The sequence below is a fragment of the Saccoglossus kowalevskii genome, chromosome 1 (genome assembly GCF_978046115.1).
Source record: "Saccoglossus kowalevskii chromosome 1, keSacKowa6.1, whole genome shotgun sequence".
In the NCBI taxonomy this organism is placed as follows: domain Eukaryota; kingdom Metazoa; phylum Hemichordata; class Enteropneusta; family Harrimaniidae; genus Saccoglossus; species Saccoglossus kowalevskii.
Window position 1 is genome coordinate 44039583 of NC_140641.1, and position 20861 is coordinate 44060443.

At 33.7% G+C, this 20861-nt stretch overlaps 1 protein-coding gene across 1 annotated transcript; it reads right to left on the minus strand.

The window, feature by feature from the left end:
* Positions 1-5375, minus strand: LOC146750916 (uncharacterized). The gene is made up of 3 exons (XM_085496444.1): positions 5278-5375; positions 3858-4614; positions 1-1802 (listed from the first exon to the last, which is right to left on the minus strand). Exons 2-3 carry the CDS (start codon positions 4606-4608, stop codon positions 1006-1008), a joined length of 1548 nt encoding a protein of 515 aa, XP_085352570.1. The 5' UTR covers positions 4609-4614; positions 5278-5375; the 3' UTR covers positions 1-1005.
* Between the last annotated feature and the right edge of the window lie 15486 nt (positions 5376-20861).

A 20861-nucleotide genomic window follows, 5' to 3' on the forward strand; every position in this document is an offset into this window, starting at 1 on the left:
TTTATAATTAAAAGAATTTTATTATGACAGAACTGTATGTACTACAGATTAAAGTTATCTTATAACAAACTGTGACTTGTTTGATATGGTCCAATAGTGACATACACAATGCATTGTTTATTTATGCGAATTATGAACATGTGATGCACAAAGAAATTCGTGCAGGATAATTCAGACCTTTGACTTATCTCAGTAGTAGCAAATCTACAATACAAGCATGTTTAAACAAATGCATTAATTATAGACTGCATCAAACAGATAATCCTATACTACTTATTATAAGTGTATATGCAATAATAATAGAGCAATTACAGTATCACTTGTATTTTGTCTTCTATTTTGACTCTGTAAACTCAATACAATTATTGTATTTGATATATAAAAGTTATTTGTTTAAACACAATTTCATATGTAGTTTGATTGCTTCTTGTACTTCATTCTAATCTCTCGTGTGAGAGTGTGAAGTTTGTATGTTGTACATTTTACCTGCAAGTGTATGAATGTCAACTGACAATTTGTTTTGCACATAATCTAACACTCATTATCAAAATGTATTATTATGCTAATTTTGAGTAGCACCCATGATTAAAGAGAAAATCACTTCATCAATTTTACTTTTATTGAAAATTAATTTTCCTATTAATTTAGGTTGCTTTAATTTTCTAATTTTGTGGTGTGAAATAGTTAAACACAAGCTGCTTGGTACATTTATACTATCGGTATAGGTTTAGCTTGTAAAAACAATTCTAACGCAATTTAACCAATTCATTTATATAAAAGCAGCAAATGCAGGACAAATATCATTTGAGTACATTAGTAAACAAACAAAAAGGCTTAAGGCTGCTAGACAGAGACATGGTAAATAACAATATTCTGACGAAAAATTTACTCTGTATCAGTCATGTATTAGATTACTCAAACAATTGAACACTGCAAAATGGAATAATGCTGACAGTTTAAGTTTAAAATGCAAAAATGTTGTTGACATCAACCTTGTAGTTGTGACTATACCAGACTACTTACAAGTCTACAAGTGGTAAGATACAAGTCTACTCCATAGTCAGAAGTTAGTCCTAAAGGGTTTATATTTTCACAAAGAATCTGCATGTTGTGATCACTAAGGATGAGTTTATTTCCCAACATATCTTTGATTTTCAAGTCTTCATTTTCATCTGATTGGCAACTTAATAGTTCATCGCTTGTAGGTTCTATACCATACATTGAATAATCAACAAGTTGAGGATCTAGTATGTCCTTAATTGCAGTGTTGTTTGCATTTTCTATTGCAAGTACACTTTTCATCCATAGCTGATTTGGTGTATTAGAACTTTCAGTACTTAGTGGGTGTTCATTCCAACCTTCTCTAAAGATTTGCAATGCTTCATTAATTCTGGGCAAAAATACATAATGAAGACAAAATATATCCGCTGCATTACTTGGATTAAGTATTCCATCTTGTTCCATTTGATAGAACAGCTTATGGAAATGCTGGATACAATTCCTATATGTATCTTGGTGTAGACGCTCAATACGCTGATTATGAACAGATTTTCCAGCAATGAATGAGCCTCTATGATCACCACGAGTTGCTATCATGAATGCTGCTACATCAACATTTTCCTTTCCATAATCAGATCTGACTCTTGATGGTATACCATATTGCTTTGTTGACTTCCAAAATCCATCAAAAACAGTTGCAGCAGTTTTATTTGGGGCACAAATCAAATACACTGCAGTTCGGGAATACCCATCAATCCCACCATGAACATACAGGCTCGAACGTCTCAACTTTTCAAGACCATCTATAAAAATAAAGGCAAGTATAATAATTATTGAATAGAAAATTCAGCATATTATTGAGTGTGTATTGCAAAATCTTCACATGATATGTAATACATGTAGGTTATGCAGTATATGATATATAAGTGACATAATAACATGTGATGTCAGGGTAGCATGACAGTATGGGATGTATTGGTGACATGACAGTATGGGATGTCTGGGTGACATGGCAGTACGGGATATCAGGGTAACATGACAGTATGGGATATCTGGGTAACATGACAGTTTGGGATATCCGGGTGACATGGCAGTATGGGATATCTTGGTGACATGACAGTATGGGATGTCTTGGTGACATGGCAGTATGGGATGTCTTGGTGACATGACAGTATGGGATATCTTGGTGACATGACAGTATGGGATGTCTTGGTGACAGCAGTATGGGATGTCTTGGTGACATGACAGTATGGGATATCTTGGTGACATGGCAGTATGGGATATCTTGGTGACATGGCAGTATGGGATATCTTGGTGACATGACAGTATGGGATATCTTGGTGACATGACAGTATGGGATATCTTGGTGACATGACAGTATGGGATATCTTGGTGACATGATGGCAGTATGGGATATCTTGGTGACATGGCAGTATGGGATATCTTGGTGACATGACAGTATGGGATATCTTGGTAACATGACAGTATGGATATCTTGGTGACATGACAGTATGGGATGTCTTGGTAACATGACAGATTGGGATGTCCCCCAGACATGACAGAAAATGTTCACCTGACAGAAGCGGACATACAGTTTTAGTGACTCAGAGAGCTCATTGTCAACCAAAGCAAAGCCAATGTTGACAATGGGCTCTGAGCGTCTATAAAACTATATGTCCACCGCTGACTAATCAGTTCACAAATATTGCCTGGTATTATGTTCCCCATATTATTATTTGTGTATATGAGATAAATTCAGGAGGAAGGTACCCAGATGGAGGTAGACATACGAATATGGCAGAAGGTCGACACATGAATATGTGTACCTGTAATATGCAAATCTGATTGGCTATCATGGTCATGAGGTATAATAATATGGAATGTCAGGGTGACATGACATGACAGTGTGGGATGAATGTGGATGAATTAGTTGAATGGAAATTATGAAGAAATGAGAAGAAGAGCAACCTAATTCAGGCACATTTCTGGAAAGTATCAAAGCCATATTTTTAACAGTCCACTTGACCTAATCAATAGCAGAGCTAAATTTGGTATTTAGTAAAAACAAAGTTCAACATTAAACTGAACATGTATATGGCTAATTCCTAAGCATCTGAATCTGATGCGTTGTGCAAATTTATATTGAGATATTGGTGAAAAAGTTAAATATTGGCTAATTAATATGCTAATCAGGTCATTATATGCACAGAATTCAACCAAAAACTAATCAGGTCTGAGTATTATCCCAGAGCATCTATGTACCATTGAAATCTATGTTATCATCTATGTTTCATGAAAATCTTATAATTCTTTAGATATCAATTAAATAAAAGTTGAATATCCCGAGACTGAACATTTGTTTGCAAAGCTTAGGTTTAGTAAAGGAGGAAGGTATAGTACAATTACATTCAGTGAATTTTTTAAACAAGGGAACAGGGGCACAGCGCCTCATGCCATGGCCATGCCCATCCTTAGCCTGGGGAGCATATCCTCTGGCAACCAGAAAATTCTGAATGACCAGGGATCACATGTGGCCACAGTCTTTAACTGTGACCTGTCTGATAGTAATTTTCACCCCAAGGAAGTCAAAGAATGCTTCATTTTAATTTAGAATTATCAAAACTCCACACCCTGGTAGGGAGAACCCTATCTCCCCCACTTGGTGGCATCGGTGAACTGCAGGGCTCCCTCTGCAGTTTTTTTTTAGAAAAAACCCTGATATTATTATTAATACAAACTGAACAATTCCTTCCCTGTTACTAAACCAAATGCCTGATACATAAGCACAGACGGATTCGAAATAATACATACACATTGTAAGATGTCCTCAGAATATAAAATACATTTAATCCACTCACCAATATGCCATAAGCTTTGTGCTCCCTTGACATTATATACGCAGTGCTTAGTTTTTGTCTTTAACAGTGGCCATCTCAATGCTCTTTCTACTGGTTCAACTCTATTCATACTGCTTCTTAGTTTTTCCCTTTGTATACGCACACCAGAAGCTCTTAGTATACCTTGTAACATGCTTTCCCCACTGTCCTTCAGAGGGCCCTTGTCCTTTAACTCAGAAACTAATACATCAAGACTTTCATCACAAACAGCTGTGTATTTGAACTGCCTTGGACTGCAACCATATTTGGCCAATGATTTCCATATTGTTTGACGCGAGACATTCATAATTTCAGCTATGTCAGCAACTTTGAAGGATTTTGACAACAGTGTCTTAATCAAATCAGTATCAATTATAATTGCAGGTCTCCCAGGCTCACCTGTATATACTTTTGGACAACATGGATATGAAAGAACTTTTCTTTTCTCCTTTTCAGTGGTTGAAACCTTAGCCATCCATTTTTTCAACAGATTATGTAAAGATGTCTTGAGATCCAAAAGAACGGTAACTATTTGATCAACACATGTGTCAGGAGAGTTCAGTGCATACATTCTATTCAGAACATTGTTTGTAAATCGTAGATGCATAGTAACTCGCTGTATCATGTGTTTAATAGATCTTCTGTCTCGAGTATGTGCTCTGAATTCACTCTCCTTGAACAGTTTTTGTATATCCCCAACAAATCGACACCAGTTGTCAGTTGCTGTCGCCATTGTTTTCTAAAATAAAGATGGAAATAAATTAGTATTATTTGAGCATAAGCTAGGAAGTGAACAATTTACAAGTGTTGCCATAAACATTTGCCCGACTTATTATGTGTAAGTATACATTAATAGCAAGATGTCTACATACTATTACTACCGTAATAAATCCAAGAAACGTTCCAAGCGCCTGTGGTTCCTTTTTACGTACGTTATTAATAAAAAATTACCTAAAGTAGGCTCGGCATATTTAGTCAGTTGCTGATACATTCGCCTACCACTCATATGATAACAGTCGATCGATTGTTTCTACTGATATCATGCTTGAGTTGTGTGAAGTGGATCGAAATACAATTTTAAAAATCGTGTTATTTTCGGACAATTTCGGTGTCACGGTGTGAACGCTTTCCTACCTTGTGTTATCATATGAGTGGTAGGCGAATGTGCCGGCGACTGATTAACTATGCCGACCCTACTTTAGGTAATTTTTTATTATCCAAGAAACGTTCCGAGCGCCTGTGAGACCAGTACGAGTACTTTGTTCTGCCCCATTGTACTAGACGTCCTCAGCAACCACCCACACGAATAAATCAAAAGGTCGCTGAGGTATACACAGTGTCGGTAAATTTATAGAGCAGAATGAATAAAATGTTCGTGCTGGACAAGTTCCTTTTTACGTACCTTATTGACGTTATAGAAATCCACAAACGAAAATGGCTACCACTTGAGACGACGCCTCCACAGGCGTGAATAGGTTAATGCACGCGATTTTTTTAACACACACACGAAAAAAAATCTCTCAAATAGCGCCCCCACAGGCGTAAAAAGGTTAACGCACGCGTTTTTTTGCACACACACACACACACGAAAAAAAATCTATTCAAAATAGCGCCCCCACAGGCGTAAATAAGTTAATGCACGCGTTTTTTCTTTTTACACACACGAAATTTTCATTCGACCTCACACACGCCATTTTTAAAAACACACACGTCATTTTTTAACACACACGTCGTTTTTAACACACATGTCATTTTAAAAACACACACGTCATTTTAAACACACACGTCATTTTTAAACACACACTTCATTTTTTTAACACGCGCGTCGTTTTTAAACACACGCCATTTTTAAAAACACACACGTCGTTTTTAACACACACGTCATTTTTAAAAACACACACGTCATTTTTGAACACACACGTCATTTTTAAACACACACGTCATTTTTAAACACACACCATTTTTAAAAACACACACGTCATTTTTTTAACACGCACGTCGTTTTTAAACACACGCCATTTTTAAAAACACACACGTCGTTTTTAAACACACGCATCGTTTTTACACACACGTTATGTTTTTAAACACACGTTTTTTAAAACACCCACGCCATTTAATATACACACATGATTTTTTAAAGCACATACCATTAAAACGCACAGTCACGCCGTTTTTTTAAAACACACACATCATTTTAAAACACACACGCCACCGCCTCCAATACGTACGTAATTTTGAATTATTAGCACGTTTTCTTCTAGTATACACAAAATAATAAATTTACATTCCGCGCCTCGTAAGTATACACAAAATAATAAATTTACATTCCGCGCCTCGTATGTGTAAAAAGAAAAAAACGCGTGCATTAACTTATTTACGCCTGTGGGGGCGCTGTTTTGAATGATTTTGTTTTCTCGTGTGTGTGCAAAAAAACGCGTGCGTTAACCTTTTTACGCCGGTGGGGGCGCTATTTGAGAGATTTATTTCATTTGTGTGTTAAACAAATCGCGTGCATTAACCTATTCACGCCTGTGGAGGCGTCGTCTCAAGTGGTAGCCATTTTCGTTTGTGGATTTCTATAACGTCAATAAGATACGTAAAAAGGAACTTGTCCAGCACGAACGTTTTATTCATTTTGCCCTATAAATTTACCGACACTGTGTATACCTCAGAGACCTGGTGATTTATTCGCGTGGTTGGTTGCTGAAGACAATGCTCGGACGTCTGGTACAATGGGGCAGAACAAAGTACTCATACTGGTCTCACAGGCGCTCGGAACGTTTCTTGGATAATAAAAAAATGACCTAAAGTAGGCTCGGCATATTTAGTCAGTCGTCGGTACATTTGCCTACCACTCATATAATAACAGTCGATCGATTGTTTCTACCGATATCATGCTTGAGTTGTGTGAAGTGGATCCAAATACAATTTTGAAAATCGTGTTATTTTCGGACAATTTCGGTGTCATGGTGTCAATGCTTTCCTACCTTGTGTTATCATATGAGTGGTAGGCGATTGTACCGGCGACTGACTAAATATGATTTGTTTGTGTATGTATGTTGAAGAAGATTTGTGTACTTTTAAGTGTGTGTATTGTTATTACAAATAAATACTAAATCACTTGAATCACAAATGTCTGTCTTTATTCCCACCTTTGCAATTACCCAAAAAACAACTCCTCAATAATAATAATTAACACGAAATTGCATTAGTTGCAATGTGTTATCGTTGACCGGAGATCTACTGTAAACGTTATTTCCGATTATTAACTGTTTACGTTGCCCTGATTTCTATTTGTGCTTATTTCACGAACATTGAGTGGCCATATATTTCATTGTGAATCACCTTCCGCGTTTGATTTTCTGTGGTATGCGATCTAGTCTGATACAAGTCACGGGAGAACAGTCACTTGTAATGTACAGATAAATATAGAGTTAGTGCCTCGTTGGTGGTTCTGTGATCCGAAAAAACGACTGATCACTGGGATGGCCATGGGTGTGGCAATAACCATTTCTTTATCTTTACATATTTATGACTGTGACAGGAGCTCGTGATATTGCTAGGTTGTTGTATTGTGTTTATAAATAAATGTGTTGCGGTAGCAAATGTTACTGAACAATCGGCCAATAGCATGCGCTTTATATATGCCGAGTATCCGCAAAATATACGTAGATCTGCGCCGATGTTAATTATGTGCACTGGTTTGTTGCGTGACCGTATACTCTACGTATACGTTGATCTGCGTCAATATTAACTCTGTGCAGTGGTTTATCACGTGTCCATATATACTACGTATACGTAGGAATGCGTTACACAGCGTTGTTTTGCATTAGGTGTACGTTAATGTGAGCACTGCATACTTCCGGTCTCCGTAAATATACTGCTGTGTATAATAATAATAATAATGTTTATTCAACCTTTGTATCGGCAACATGAAAACAGTAATACATATCTTTAAATTACATTCATCATTTCTTTTCTATATTGCCATAAATCAGTTACATATTTCCGAATTAAAGCTGATGAGGTATTTCCCACATTGTCATTTATGTTTCATAGTGTATCACCAAAAAGGAAATTGAACCTATAATTCACCCCCCCTGAAAGAAAACTATTCATTAGTGATGAAGATTCAACATTTTTTCTCAGTGAGGTTTCTAATGCTAAATAAAATTCCTTTCTAATATGATTAGATGACTTACAAAGATAAAGAAAGTGGTAAATGTCTTCTTTGCCCTGATTGCAGACTCCACAAATTCCATTACCCCTGTAATTTTTCCATCCCATTTTGTTACTTTCAAGATTTAAAGAGTTTGACCTAGTTTTAAAGACAAGGGAGATACCATGATGATCATAAGGATCCATTATGTAATTTTCTTTTTTAATGTTTTTTTTTAATCCAACAGTGGTGTTTTAATAATTTCATCTTCTCTGAATTTTTTGTGAACATGTTTATTTCATTTTCCTTACTGATTTTGATAAAACTTCTTATCCATTTTAGATTTGGGGGTATTTCATTTCCATAGATATGATCCATGCCATTAGTCACTAGAATGTTTTCTACATATTTAGGCCAATTCCAAGCCAGTTTAACTTTGTTTTTATACTGAGTATTCATTTATTTAAAAACTATTTTAGTCCATCTATTTTCATTTTCTGAAGTCTATCCAGGTATTGAATCCGCACTTTATCTTGGATGTAATTCAAGTATTCCCTCCTAAGTCCCCCAACACTGCAGGCCCATGCCACATTTCTGTTTACTTTGAATAAACATTTCCCAAATTGGTACTGAATACTTTGTAATTTCTTTTTAACCTCTCTGCTATCCTGAAACCATATTCCACACCTACAACTCATTGATGGCATGATTATGCTATGCCATAACACATCACCGTACTCAAATCGATTAAAACTGTTGTGTTGGTTAATTATTGATTTGCCATATGCTAAGATTGTCATTCCTTTTTTTCATATAAATTTCAGTAAATTGTGTATGATCATTCAGTGTTTTTGGTATGGTTATGCCTAAATATTTGTACGTTTTACTTTTTTTCATGTCAAGTTTCCTAGTTTCCAAATTGTGTCCTTTTTGTTGAGTTTCTTGCCAAAATACATTATCTGTGACTTGGATTGGTTTTAACTAAGTTTCCATTTACTAGCGAACTGAGCTGCTATATCAAGCATACTTTGAAGTTCACTTGCATCATTTGCTATTAAAGCTACATCATCTGCCCAAAAAAGTCCTGGAATTATTTGTGTTCCTATCCTCACCCCTAGTTTTGATTCAAATAACATTTTCGCAAATTCATTTATATAAATTGAGAAGAGTAGGGGGCTTAAAACACATCCTTGTTTTACACCTTCACTGGTTTCAAAATATTCAGTCTCAATATCATTAAAATTGACCTTCTTAAAAACACTCTCATACATGTCATCTATAATATTCCACAATTGTCCTTGTATTCCTGCTTTTCACAAGGATACTCGCAAACCATCCTTCCAAACTCTATCAAAAGCTTTTGAGAAATCGAGAAATTCTTCAACAAATTGTCTTAGCTTTGTTTCGATGACCTTACTGTAAATTTTTGAAACACAGGAATTTAGAGTGATACCTCTGTAGTTGTTGAGGTCTTTTGTATCACCTTTTTTGTGGATTGGTTTTACAATACCCTCTTTCCAACCATCGGGAATTTTGATTTCTTTTAGAAAGGACTTAAAAAGTAGCGTTAATTTCTGGGTTATTGTATCGCCACCATTCCTAATAAATTCATTGACGATTTCCTCAGGACTACAAGCTTTTCCAGATTTGGTCGATTGTATTGCTTTTAGAACATCGTCTTTTGTTATATCTATAGTGTTAATTACTGGAGAGTTTGTATCATTTTCCTTTTTAAAAATATTATTTCTTATTACATATAGTTCCTCACACATTTGATCATGGAAATTTATTACATTATTAATTTCCCTATTCATCTTCCCTAAAGCATTCCAGTAATGTTTCAAGTTGTTCTTAATGACTTCTGGGTTTGTTGTTATGTTTTTACTTTTGGTTAAAATGTCATAAATGCATGTTTGGATAGCATGATTTTTAAAGCCTTTCAAATTTTGCCAAAACAGTTTCGATGACCTTCCTCCCCTTTTGGCTATGTCTATGCTGTGTTTCACTTTAAATTCTATCATTTTTGAATTGATTAATGTTTGTACTTTCTTTTTGTGGTCAATATAATTAGACCATAGTTTATCTCTATTCTCCATTTATATGTATATTTACGTATCAATATGTTCCGAATGTGTGAATATACGCTACGTATTCCCCGTACACACGTTGAATGTACGTGTGCGCCGACCAACGTATATCTTCGAATATCGGGAATATACAAGGGTGAATACGCTAATGTACCCATGGTATATCAACGATTTTGCCCAGTGTATATACATATATGTGCACTGTGTATCTAAGTTCTCAGTTTTCAAATATCTTCATCAAAGGAAAGGTATAGCATTGTTGACACCACCCCCACAAGCAATGAATTATTCCAAAAAATTCAAACTATTTTATGTGCACCAGCTGAATCTTTCACTATCTGACCACTGCCAGATAACTTATCACCTTGAAACAAATGCAGTTCTTAATACAGCTCTGCACAAAGTTCAGAACAGTAATCACAAATACAAAGTAATCAAAAATTCCATTGTTTCATACCATTTTAATTGTGCATTACAAGGTGAAAATGTTAATAGGTTAACAGACAATTTTAACAATTCCAATTTCTCACTCAATAAACATTCAATTGATAATTCAAGCATGCTATTATCAAATATTATCTTGAAGCAGCTGGTAAAAGCTTAAAATATATCGTAATAAAAATAGACAACTGCATAGTAAAAACATGGTTCAACAGTGATCTCTCTACCATAAAAAAGAGATACAAAGACTGTCAATTAAACTATGTCTTACCCATATGACAAAGAAATGAGATCTAAATGTTATAACCTGAAGAAAATTACAAACATTTAGTTCGGAAAAATAAAAGGGAATTTAAAAATCATATATTGAACAAACTAGATAACATGGGTAAATCTAATCCAAAGGACTACAGGGACGTAATCAAAGAATTAAAAAACAGTGAAAATGTTAAAAAAAAAAACATGTGAAAATATTGAAAGCCAAGCTTGGTTTAAACTCACAAACATTAAAAAAATAACATAATTTTGGTCAACGAGATAAAACAACATCAAGTTAACATCCCTCAAATGGATATTCTGGACAAATACATTTCACAGCTGGAAATTTATAAAGCAATCAGCAAGTTAAAAAATGGTAAAGCACCAGGTATGTATAAAATAACAAATGAAATGATCAAAGCTGGCAGAAACTCACTCGTTGTATCTCTACAACAACTTTTTAACTTAATTTTATCATGTGGCCACTATCCCAAAACTTTAAAATAGGTGATCCAGCAGATTCAAGCAACTACAGAGGTATAACGCTACTTAATACATTAAGTAAGCTTTTTACATCTGTGCTTGAGCAACGACTCACCAATTATGTCAAGAAAATAAACTAATTATCAAAGAGCAAATTGGTTTCATGACTAAATTTGGTACCCATGATCACATGTTGTGCTAAAACAGCTGCTAACTAAGTATATGTCCAGTGGAAGGTATCTCTTTGGTTGTTTTATTGATTTAAAAAAAACATTTGACTCCATCTGCCATGCAGGTCTCGTACATAAGCTCAGCAACAATAGAGTCAATGGAAAATTGTATAACATTGTAAAAGCTGTTTATTCTAATTCTGTAGGATGTTTGAACATTAAAAATGGTGTGACCAATACGTATTCCCGTGTTGCGAAAGGCATTAGACAGGAAGTAGGGTTAAGTCCCCTGCTATTTTATTTATACATAAATGACATTATAAAGAACAAATAAATTTCTCACACAATGACCCACCAACTCTGCCAAACAACCAACTTCTATGCCTGCCTATTGTATGCAAATGGCTTGCTTTTGCTCTCAGAGACAAAAACTGGCCTACAGAATGCTATTAATGCCTTGCAATCATACTGTAAACAATGGAAGTTAAAAATTAACATTACTAAATCAAAAGTAATAATATTCAATAAAGCCGGTAAAAGTCTAACCAAATTTAAACTTCATACACTTGTCTTGGGATAAACTTAAATAGGTAAATTAGATAGAGCACAACTAGACCTGAAAAACATGGCTTTAAAAGCCTGCTTCAAAATTAACTAAGTACTGTTTTCAGAATCATGCACCCCAGTGCGAGTTTATCTAAAGATGTTTGATGCAGTAATTAAACCAGTCCTTCTGTACTGTGCAGAAATTTGGTCAGGTGACATGGTTAAACACACGAAGGATCTGTGCAACTTGGCAGCTCCAATCGAAAAATTCCACACCACATTTTGCAAAATTTTGCTGAAAGTAAATAGCAGGGCTCCCAATCTAGCTTGTTTACTTGAACTAGGGAAATATCCCCTTGTCATAAAAAAAGCACTAGGCAAATGATAAAATATTGGAAAATGAGGATAAGGAATGCAAGAAAATACACAGATGAGCAAAGCATATAATCTAGCGTGATGCAAATACTAGATGAATTCAAACTTAATATCTAGAAAAACAATGAGCTAAAACACAGTGAAGTCTTAATAAAAGATATGTGTGAAAAACTTGAAATACAATGTCGGAAAGGATGTGTGGAATTTATGCACGACGACGACAAAGGTACAAACCATAAAAATAAACTGAGAACGTACAGAAAATTAAAAACAGAATTTTCAGTAGAAAAATACTTGCAAATAATAAAAATATGCTATATCGCTCTGCAATGACCAAACTGAGGATAAGTGCCAATCACTTAATCAAAGAAAGCTTAGAAAGAACTCCCGTGTGCTGAGAGTTTTGGAGACAGATTAAAAATTAATTCAAAATTACTTATACTTGAGATATTGATGGAATAGCTGAAAACTAATTATGCAAATAAGGTAACTAATATGAACAGATTTAAGTGTAAAACTAATAACCCCTGCACAATGTACCAAGTTTCATTGAAATGTGATTAGAACCAACAAAATATTAATTATTATGCTAATTAGAGAATTAATATGAACAGATTTTAACCCAAAATTAATCAGACTGTTTATTGTCCTAGAGCATTTATGTACCAAGTTTTATTCAAATGTGATGATCAATACTCGAGATATCAGTATTAATTAATTATGTTAATTAGGTGATTAAGAAGCATAAATATTTACCAAAAACTAATATGGTGCACAGTCTTAGGTTCATTGAAATGTGATGGGTACTCTTTAAAAGTTTCATTGAAATCCAATGAGTGGTTTTTAGACATCATAGAACAGCAAAAAATTAACTAATTATGCAAATTAGGTAATTAATAGGCACATTTATTTATCACAAAATTAATCAGGTCTCTGCGTAGTCCTAGAATATCTATGTCGCAAGTCTCATTGAAATGTGATGATTAGTACTTGAGATATCAGGTGAAAAGCTGAAAATTAATTAATTATGCTAATAAGGTGATTAATATGCACAAATGTTTACCCAAAAACTAATTAGGTCTCTGCACAGTTCTCAAGTAACCATGTACTAAGTTTCATTGAAACGTGATCATTACTACTTGAAATATCAAAAGCTGAAAATTAATTAATTATGCAAATTAGGTAATTAATATGTACTGATATTACCCTAAAAACTATCATGTATGTGCAGTGTCATATGACACCTATGTACCAAGTTTTATTGAAATGTTATGATTAGTACTTGAGATATCAGTGGAAAGCCGAAAATTGATTAAGCATTATGTAAATTAGGTAATTAATAATATTAACAGATTTTTACCCAAAACTAATCAAATCTGCGCATTAGTTCAGAGCATCCATGTGCCAAATTTCATCAAAATCCAATGAGTGGTTGTTCAGATATCAGTGGAACAGTCTTGGAACAGCTAAAAATCAGCTAATTATCATGCAAATTAGTTAATTAATATTCATAGATTTTTACCAAAACCTAATCAACTCTGCGCATTATCCCAGAGCATCTATGTACCAAGTTTTACCAAAATTTGATTAGTGGTTCTTGAGATAACGGTGGAACAAAAAAAGTGACATACATACATACATACATACATACAGACAGGGTAACTGCAAAGACTCCCTTTTGTGCTTCGCACACGGGAGTCAAAAATTGAAATGGGAAGGTACAATAATGTACCAATCCATGATAGAAAATGTTCAGTTTGTGAAATTAAAGAGCGGTAGCTGTCGCACCACGCATGTGCGAGATATATGGGTCAAACAAAGATGGCGACTGTTGCTGATCAATGAGTACAAACAGAGATGCTACCAAGCTTTGATTAGGTATTTTTTTCAGTAATAGGAAGGTATTGAAGGAGTCACCAGCGGTGCATGATTATTGCAAGACGCACCCAGGTCAAACCTCAGGAGCGCATTGGATTGTGGGCCTTACCGCCCTTTAAAGAAATTAAAAATGAGCAACACTTTTTGCTTTCATGTCAATTATACGCTAAAAAAGAGAAAGTTTGTTCAAAAAATACAACATTATTCATGACAACAAAAACAATGAACAGTTATTAATTAATATTTTAAATAATAATAATGAAAACATTATAAATAATGTGGTGAAACACATCTATAACTGTTTTATTATACAAGAAAATTCAATTAAAGTGAAATGCATAAACCAGCTGCTTCAAAAAATACACTATGTTTAGAAATTTGAGCATCTTGTTAGCAAAAAAATAATGTACATAATATGCATAAACAAGAAGATAAACATGACACCAATAACTATAGGGGAATATCACTATGTAGCAGCATTGGAAAACTATTTAATTAATAATAGACTAAATCCAGTTTCTAGATGAGAACAACATCATTCACCCAAACCAAGGTGGTTTCAGAAAAAAACATCGTACAACTGACCACATATTAACCCTGCACACGATAATAAAAAAATATCAAGCACAGAAAAGGAAACTTTACTGCAGTTTTATTGACCTCAGGAAATGCTTCGATACTGTGTGGAACACTGGTCTACTGTATAAAATACAAACCAACAATATCAATGGCAATGTCTACAATGTCATAAAACATATGTATCTGAACAAGAAATGTACAGTCAAACTTGAAGATAAAATAACCCCGACATTCAAGCTGGAAAACGGTGTAAAACAAGGCTGTCCACTGAGTCCTACACACTTTAATATCTACATTAATGACCTAATTACATGTAACGAGTTGAATAAAGAAAACTATCTCCCACCACAATTACATAACACACCAATTCCATGTCTCTTATATGCAGATGATATCATCCTTATATCACAAAGTAAAGATGGACTGCAAAATTCTATGAATTGTCTACATAGGTATGCAAACACATGGGGACTACAAAGAAAACAAAATCAATTATATTTAATAGAAATGGTTACAATACAGAGAAGCTAAATATAAGGTATGGAAATGATATAATTATTAGTAATGCTTTACAGCTTTTTAAAAGTACAGTCTTACCGATCTTAATGTATGGCTCAGAAATTTGGGGGCTTTTACCTTCAAGATTTACAAATCTAAACAGGATGATCAAATTGATACAAAAAGATTTGTTAATAATCTCTTTAATGACAGATCACAATTTGAGCAACTTCACGTTAAGTTCTGTAAGAGTGTATTAGGAGTGCACAGGCGTTCAAGTAATATTGCTTCTAGAGCTGAACTTGGAAGTTATCCTGTTATTACTGAAATATGTGCACAATTATTTAAATACAAGAAAAGAATTGAAAACAACACCAGCAATTGCAGTCACTTAGTACATTGTGCTTACATCTCAGAAACCAAAATCAAAGGTAATACATGGGCAACATTTGTAAATAAATTACAGGAGATAACTAAAACTAGTTATGCTGATGACAATACTCTGCTTAAGTCAAAATTAAAAGAAATCTATGTTGAAAAAGTTTGGCTACCAACAGTCCAAACAACCCAAAACAATAAATTACGAATTTCTTAGGAGAGCTTCCCAAGATCTAACAGTGAAAAACAACTTTGGAGATTTACTGTTGGATCTTTGTATAGCCTCTGATTTGACAATTTTGAATGGTAGATGTATGGGGGACACCACAGGTAAATTTACCTGTCATCAACGCAAGGGTAGCAGTATTGTTGATTACACAATTGTCAGTAATGACTTATTTACCAAATTTAAATTATTTAATGTGCACCAGCTAAATCTGTCATTGTCTGACCACTGTCAGATTTCTTGTCAGTTTGAAACAAATGCAGTATACGATAGAACACTGCAAAAACCTCAGGATAAAAATGATGATGTAACTGCACAAACCAATGTTTCATACATGTGGGATAATGAATCAAGGTATCGTTTCAGTTGTGCATTACAGGGCGAAAATATAAACAGGTTAATTAACAATTTCAACAATACAAATTTTTCCAACACCCAGCAGTCAATTAACACTGCAAGCATGTTATTAACTGACATATATCTTGAGGCAGCTGGTAAAAGTTTAAAAAAAAATTACCATAAAAATATAAGAAAAAAGCATAAAAAAAAGAAAAAAACCAAAATGGTACAGCAATGATCTTTCCGTTATGAAAAAAGACATTCAAAAGCTGTCCAGTAAATTATGTTTAGACCCATTTAATAAAGAATTAAGATCTCAATGTTACAATCTAAAAAAGAATTACAAACATTCTCTCAAAAGAAAAAAGAGAGAATTCAATAACAGTATTTTAAATAAACTAGATAATTTGAGTAAATCAAACCCAAATGATTATTGGGACCTCATAAAAGAATTAAAATGTGATGAGAATGATACAAAAAATGAAAACATTGAGAGCCAAAAATGGTTTAAACATTTCCAGAATTTAAATTCTCAAACATCACAAAATAATATCAATGTAACCATGGATAATGAAAAAAATCAAGGTAACAGTTTCCATATAGATATTCTGGATAATCCTATTTCACAGCTTGAAATTCACAATGCAATTAACAAGTTAAAAAATGGCAAAGCCCCGGGTATTGATAAAATTACAAATGAAATGATTAAGGCAGGCAGGAACACACTAATAAAATCATTAGATAAACTTTTTAATTTGATATTAGCTAGTGGCCAATACCCTAACACCTGGGACCTAGGGATCATCACCCCAATTTTCAAAAAAGGCGACTCTACAGACCCTGGTAATTACAGGGGATAACTCTCCTCAACACTTTAAGCAAATTGTTTACATCCATTCTCAAACAGCGTTTAAGCAACTATCTCTTGGAAAAAAATTTAATAATCAAAGAGCAGATAGGATTCATGCCAAAATTTGGGACCCGCAATCACATTTTTGTGTTAAAACAGTTGCTAACAAAATATACTACCAATGGAAAGTACCTGTTTTCATGCTTTATCGATTTCAAAAAGGCCTTTGACTCCATCTGGCATGTGGGTCTTTTACACAAGCTCAGAAACAATGGAGTCACTGGTAAATTTTATAATATTATTAAAGCAATCTATACAAACTCTACTGGATGTGTGAAGGTTAAAAACGGCTTGACCAATACTTTCCCAATTGAGAAAGGCATCAGACAGGGCGATGGTCTAAGTCCGCTGCTTTTTAATATATACTTAAATGATATTAAAAGTCATATAAATGCATCAAACAATGACCCACCAACTTTATTAAATAACCAACTTCCATGTTTACTTTATGCAGATGACTTGCTTCTCCTTTCAGAAACCAATACAGGACTTCAGAATGCGATTAATTCCCTGCAATTATACTGCCACAAATGGAAGTTGGAGATCAACATTAAAAAATCTAAAACAATCATATTTAACAAAGCAGGTAGACGCCTAGACAAATATAAATTTTTTATAAACCAGGATGTACTAGAAAGAGTGACATCATACACCTACCTTGGCATAAATTTAAATACAACAGGGAAATTAGAAAAAGCCCAGATAGACCTAAAAAACAAAGCTCTTAAGGCCTGCTTCAAAATGAATCAGCTATTATTTTCGGCAACTTGTATACCACTCAGAATTCATTTGAAGATGTTTGACGCAGTAGTTAGACCAATTCTCTTATACTGCACTGAAATATGGTCTAGTGATATTATTGCCCACACAAAACAGCTTTGGAATTTGTCAACACCCATGGAAAAACTCCATACCAAATTCTGCAAGTTTTTATTAAAGGTGAACAGCAGAGCCTCAAACTTGCCATGTTTAATTGAATTAGGGAGGTACCCTCTTACAATACAGGGTACAAAACAATTGTTAAAATATTGGATGAGGGTTCAGGAAATGCCTGAAAATACATTAGTATGTGAAGCATACAAGCTTGGTATTAAGATGCATGATTCTGGTACTAAAAACTGGGTATCTGGTGTGAAAAAGATTTTGGAAAACCTAAATTTAAGTAATATCTGGAAAGATGGGCAAATTAAATACAGCAATGCTACTATTGAAGACATCACAGAAAAACTTAAAATGCAATTCCAGAAAAAAAGTAAAGAATGCATGTTTGATGATGATAAGGGCGTGCATCACAAAAACAAATTGAGAACATACAGAGAAATAAAAACTGATTTTTCTTTTGAGAAATACCTCCAAATAATTAAAAATCCACTATATCGTGCTGCAATGACTAAACTTAGAATAAGTGCCCACCGTTTACAGATTGAATCAGGCAGATACAAAAACATCTCCATCTCTGATAGAATATGCCCTGTCTGTGATCTTGGAGAAATTGAAGATGAGAAACATTTCCTTTTCACGTGCCAGCTATATGATAAAGAAAGAACCAGCCTTTTTACTAAACATAAAATGCATGGAGAGACATTAATAAACATATTAAATAATAAAAACGATCACATAATTAAAGACATTTCAAAACACATTTATACTTGCTTTATGCTTAGGGAGCAAAAAATCAAACAATAACTTCAGTACCAGCTGCCTCAAAAAAAAAAAAAAACCCCACAAAACACAGATTTACATTTATTTACATTATATTACAATTATTCATTTATCTCTTATTGTGAGATGTGTATTTATTTCATTCATTTACTGTATTTTTAGTATTTCCTTTTATTTTCATTTTTTATTATTACATGTTTTTGACTTTATTGTACTTTTTGTCAAGATCTCAAATGGGATACGATAGCAATAAAGAATTACTTACTTACTTACTTACATACACTCAGTTCAAACCTACATATAAATTTGAACCATATTTGAATCAGATGATAAAAAATGCACAACATAGAACCAGCTTCACCAAATTTAGGATATCTGCACATACCCTACCAATTGAAAAACTTAGATATCAAGGGATACCTCCAGAGGAAAGAAAGTGCCAACTTTGTAACAATGGGGCTATTGGCAATGAAATCCATGCACTGTTAGACTGTAACCATACTGGAATAACAAATGCTCGTACTGAATTTCTGAATGTAGTTAGCATTTATAATGAAAGTATCCTTAAACTATCAAAACAACAAATGTTTACAAAAATGTTAAGTTCGAGAGATGGGTTCATTGCCAATAGTGCTAGCAAATTTATTGACCGCATACTATTTTACTATAAGTAATTTTACTTAGACTTTAGTTATTTATGTATTTTCTTTGTCTCGTGTGTGTACTTGTGTTTTATTATATTTAATGTCTTTTGACCACAGATAATGTAACAAAATATATTATTTAGTGTCAAATAGAATATACTATACTATACTATACTATAATTGAGAAAACAACAAACAATGTCAACACTAGCAAAAAAGCAAGGAGAGCAGAAAAGGCACAAGCACCTATCTATAATACAATAGAAACAATATTACTATTAAAACAAAATTGTTTGAGACTACACAAATACCAATATTTACATATGGGGAGAAATATGGGGAGTATGTACGAACACAAACTGGGACAAGACAGAAACTGAAAAAGTCCACCTCAGATTCTGTAGGCACATTCTAAATGTGAATAACAGATCAAGCAACATTGCAGTATGAATGGATACTGGTAGATTACCATTGTTACACTTACTATACTATAAAGCAATAACTATGTACAAACATTTAATTACATTGACGAAAGACAACATAGCTTTCAATGCTATGAAGAAAATGGAAACAAACAAAGAAAATGATTACTGACTAACAAGACTCAACAAAATAGTGAATGAACATCAAATCCATATGGATATTACAAAACAAAACTTCAACAAAATGGCAGCAAAGTACTGCATTAACAAATGGAACATAGGCATGCAAAGAACAGAATCTAAACTGAAGACTAACAGTTTATTCAAAAAAGACATTAAACAGGAATATTATTTACAACAGTTAACTGATAGGCAAGCGGTTCAAACAATGAGCAAATTTAGAATTAGCTGCCACCAACTGTACATAAAAGTGGGTAGACACACAAAACCAAAAACAAAAATTCAGGACAGGAAATGTGACAAATGTAACATGATTGAGGATGAAATCCATTTCATCACTGAGTGTGATCTCTATACAGAAAATAGACTAGAATTATATAGTCTATTCTGCAATCCAAGTTTCAAAAATTACAACAACAAAGATAAATTTATACACATTTTAAACACAACTGACAAACAATGTCTACTCGGGTTATTAAATTACTTACAGAAAGCCTACAAAAGAAAAGAAAAGGTGATAATTAATTAATGTATTGTTGTGCTATATTTTCAGTGTGATTTAGTATAAGCGTATAATAATATGAATTATACAAAACGATAAAATTGAATTGTTGGCACAGATCTGACCCACAGCGAGAGAGGTGATAAATGTTAACTAACTTAAGGATTCAACTAGGACCGAATTGAAAAAAATACCATAACTTAAAGGTACTCGAAAACACACGTGACTAGTTGTCACCTGATTTGTTAG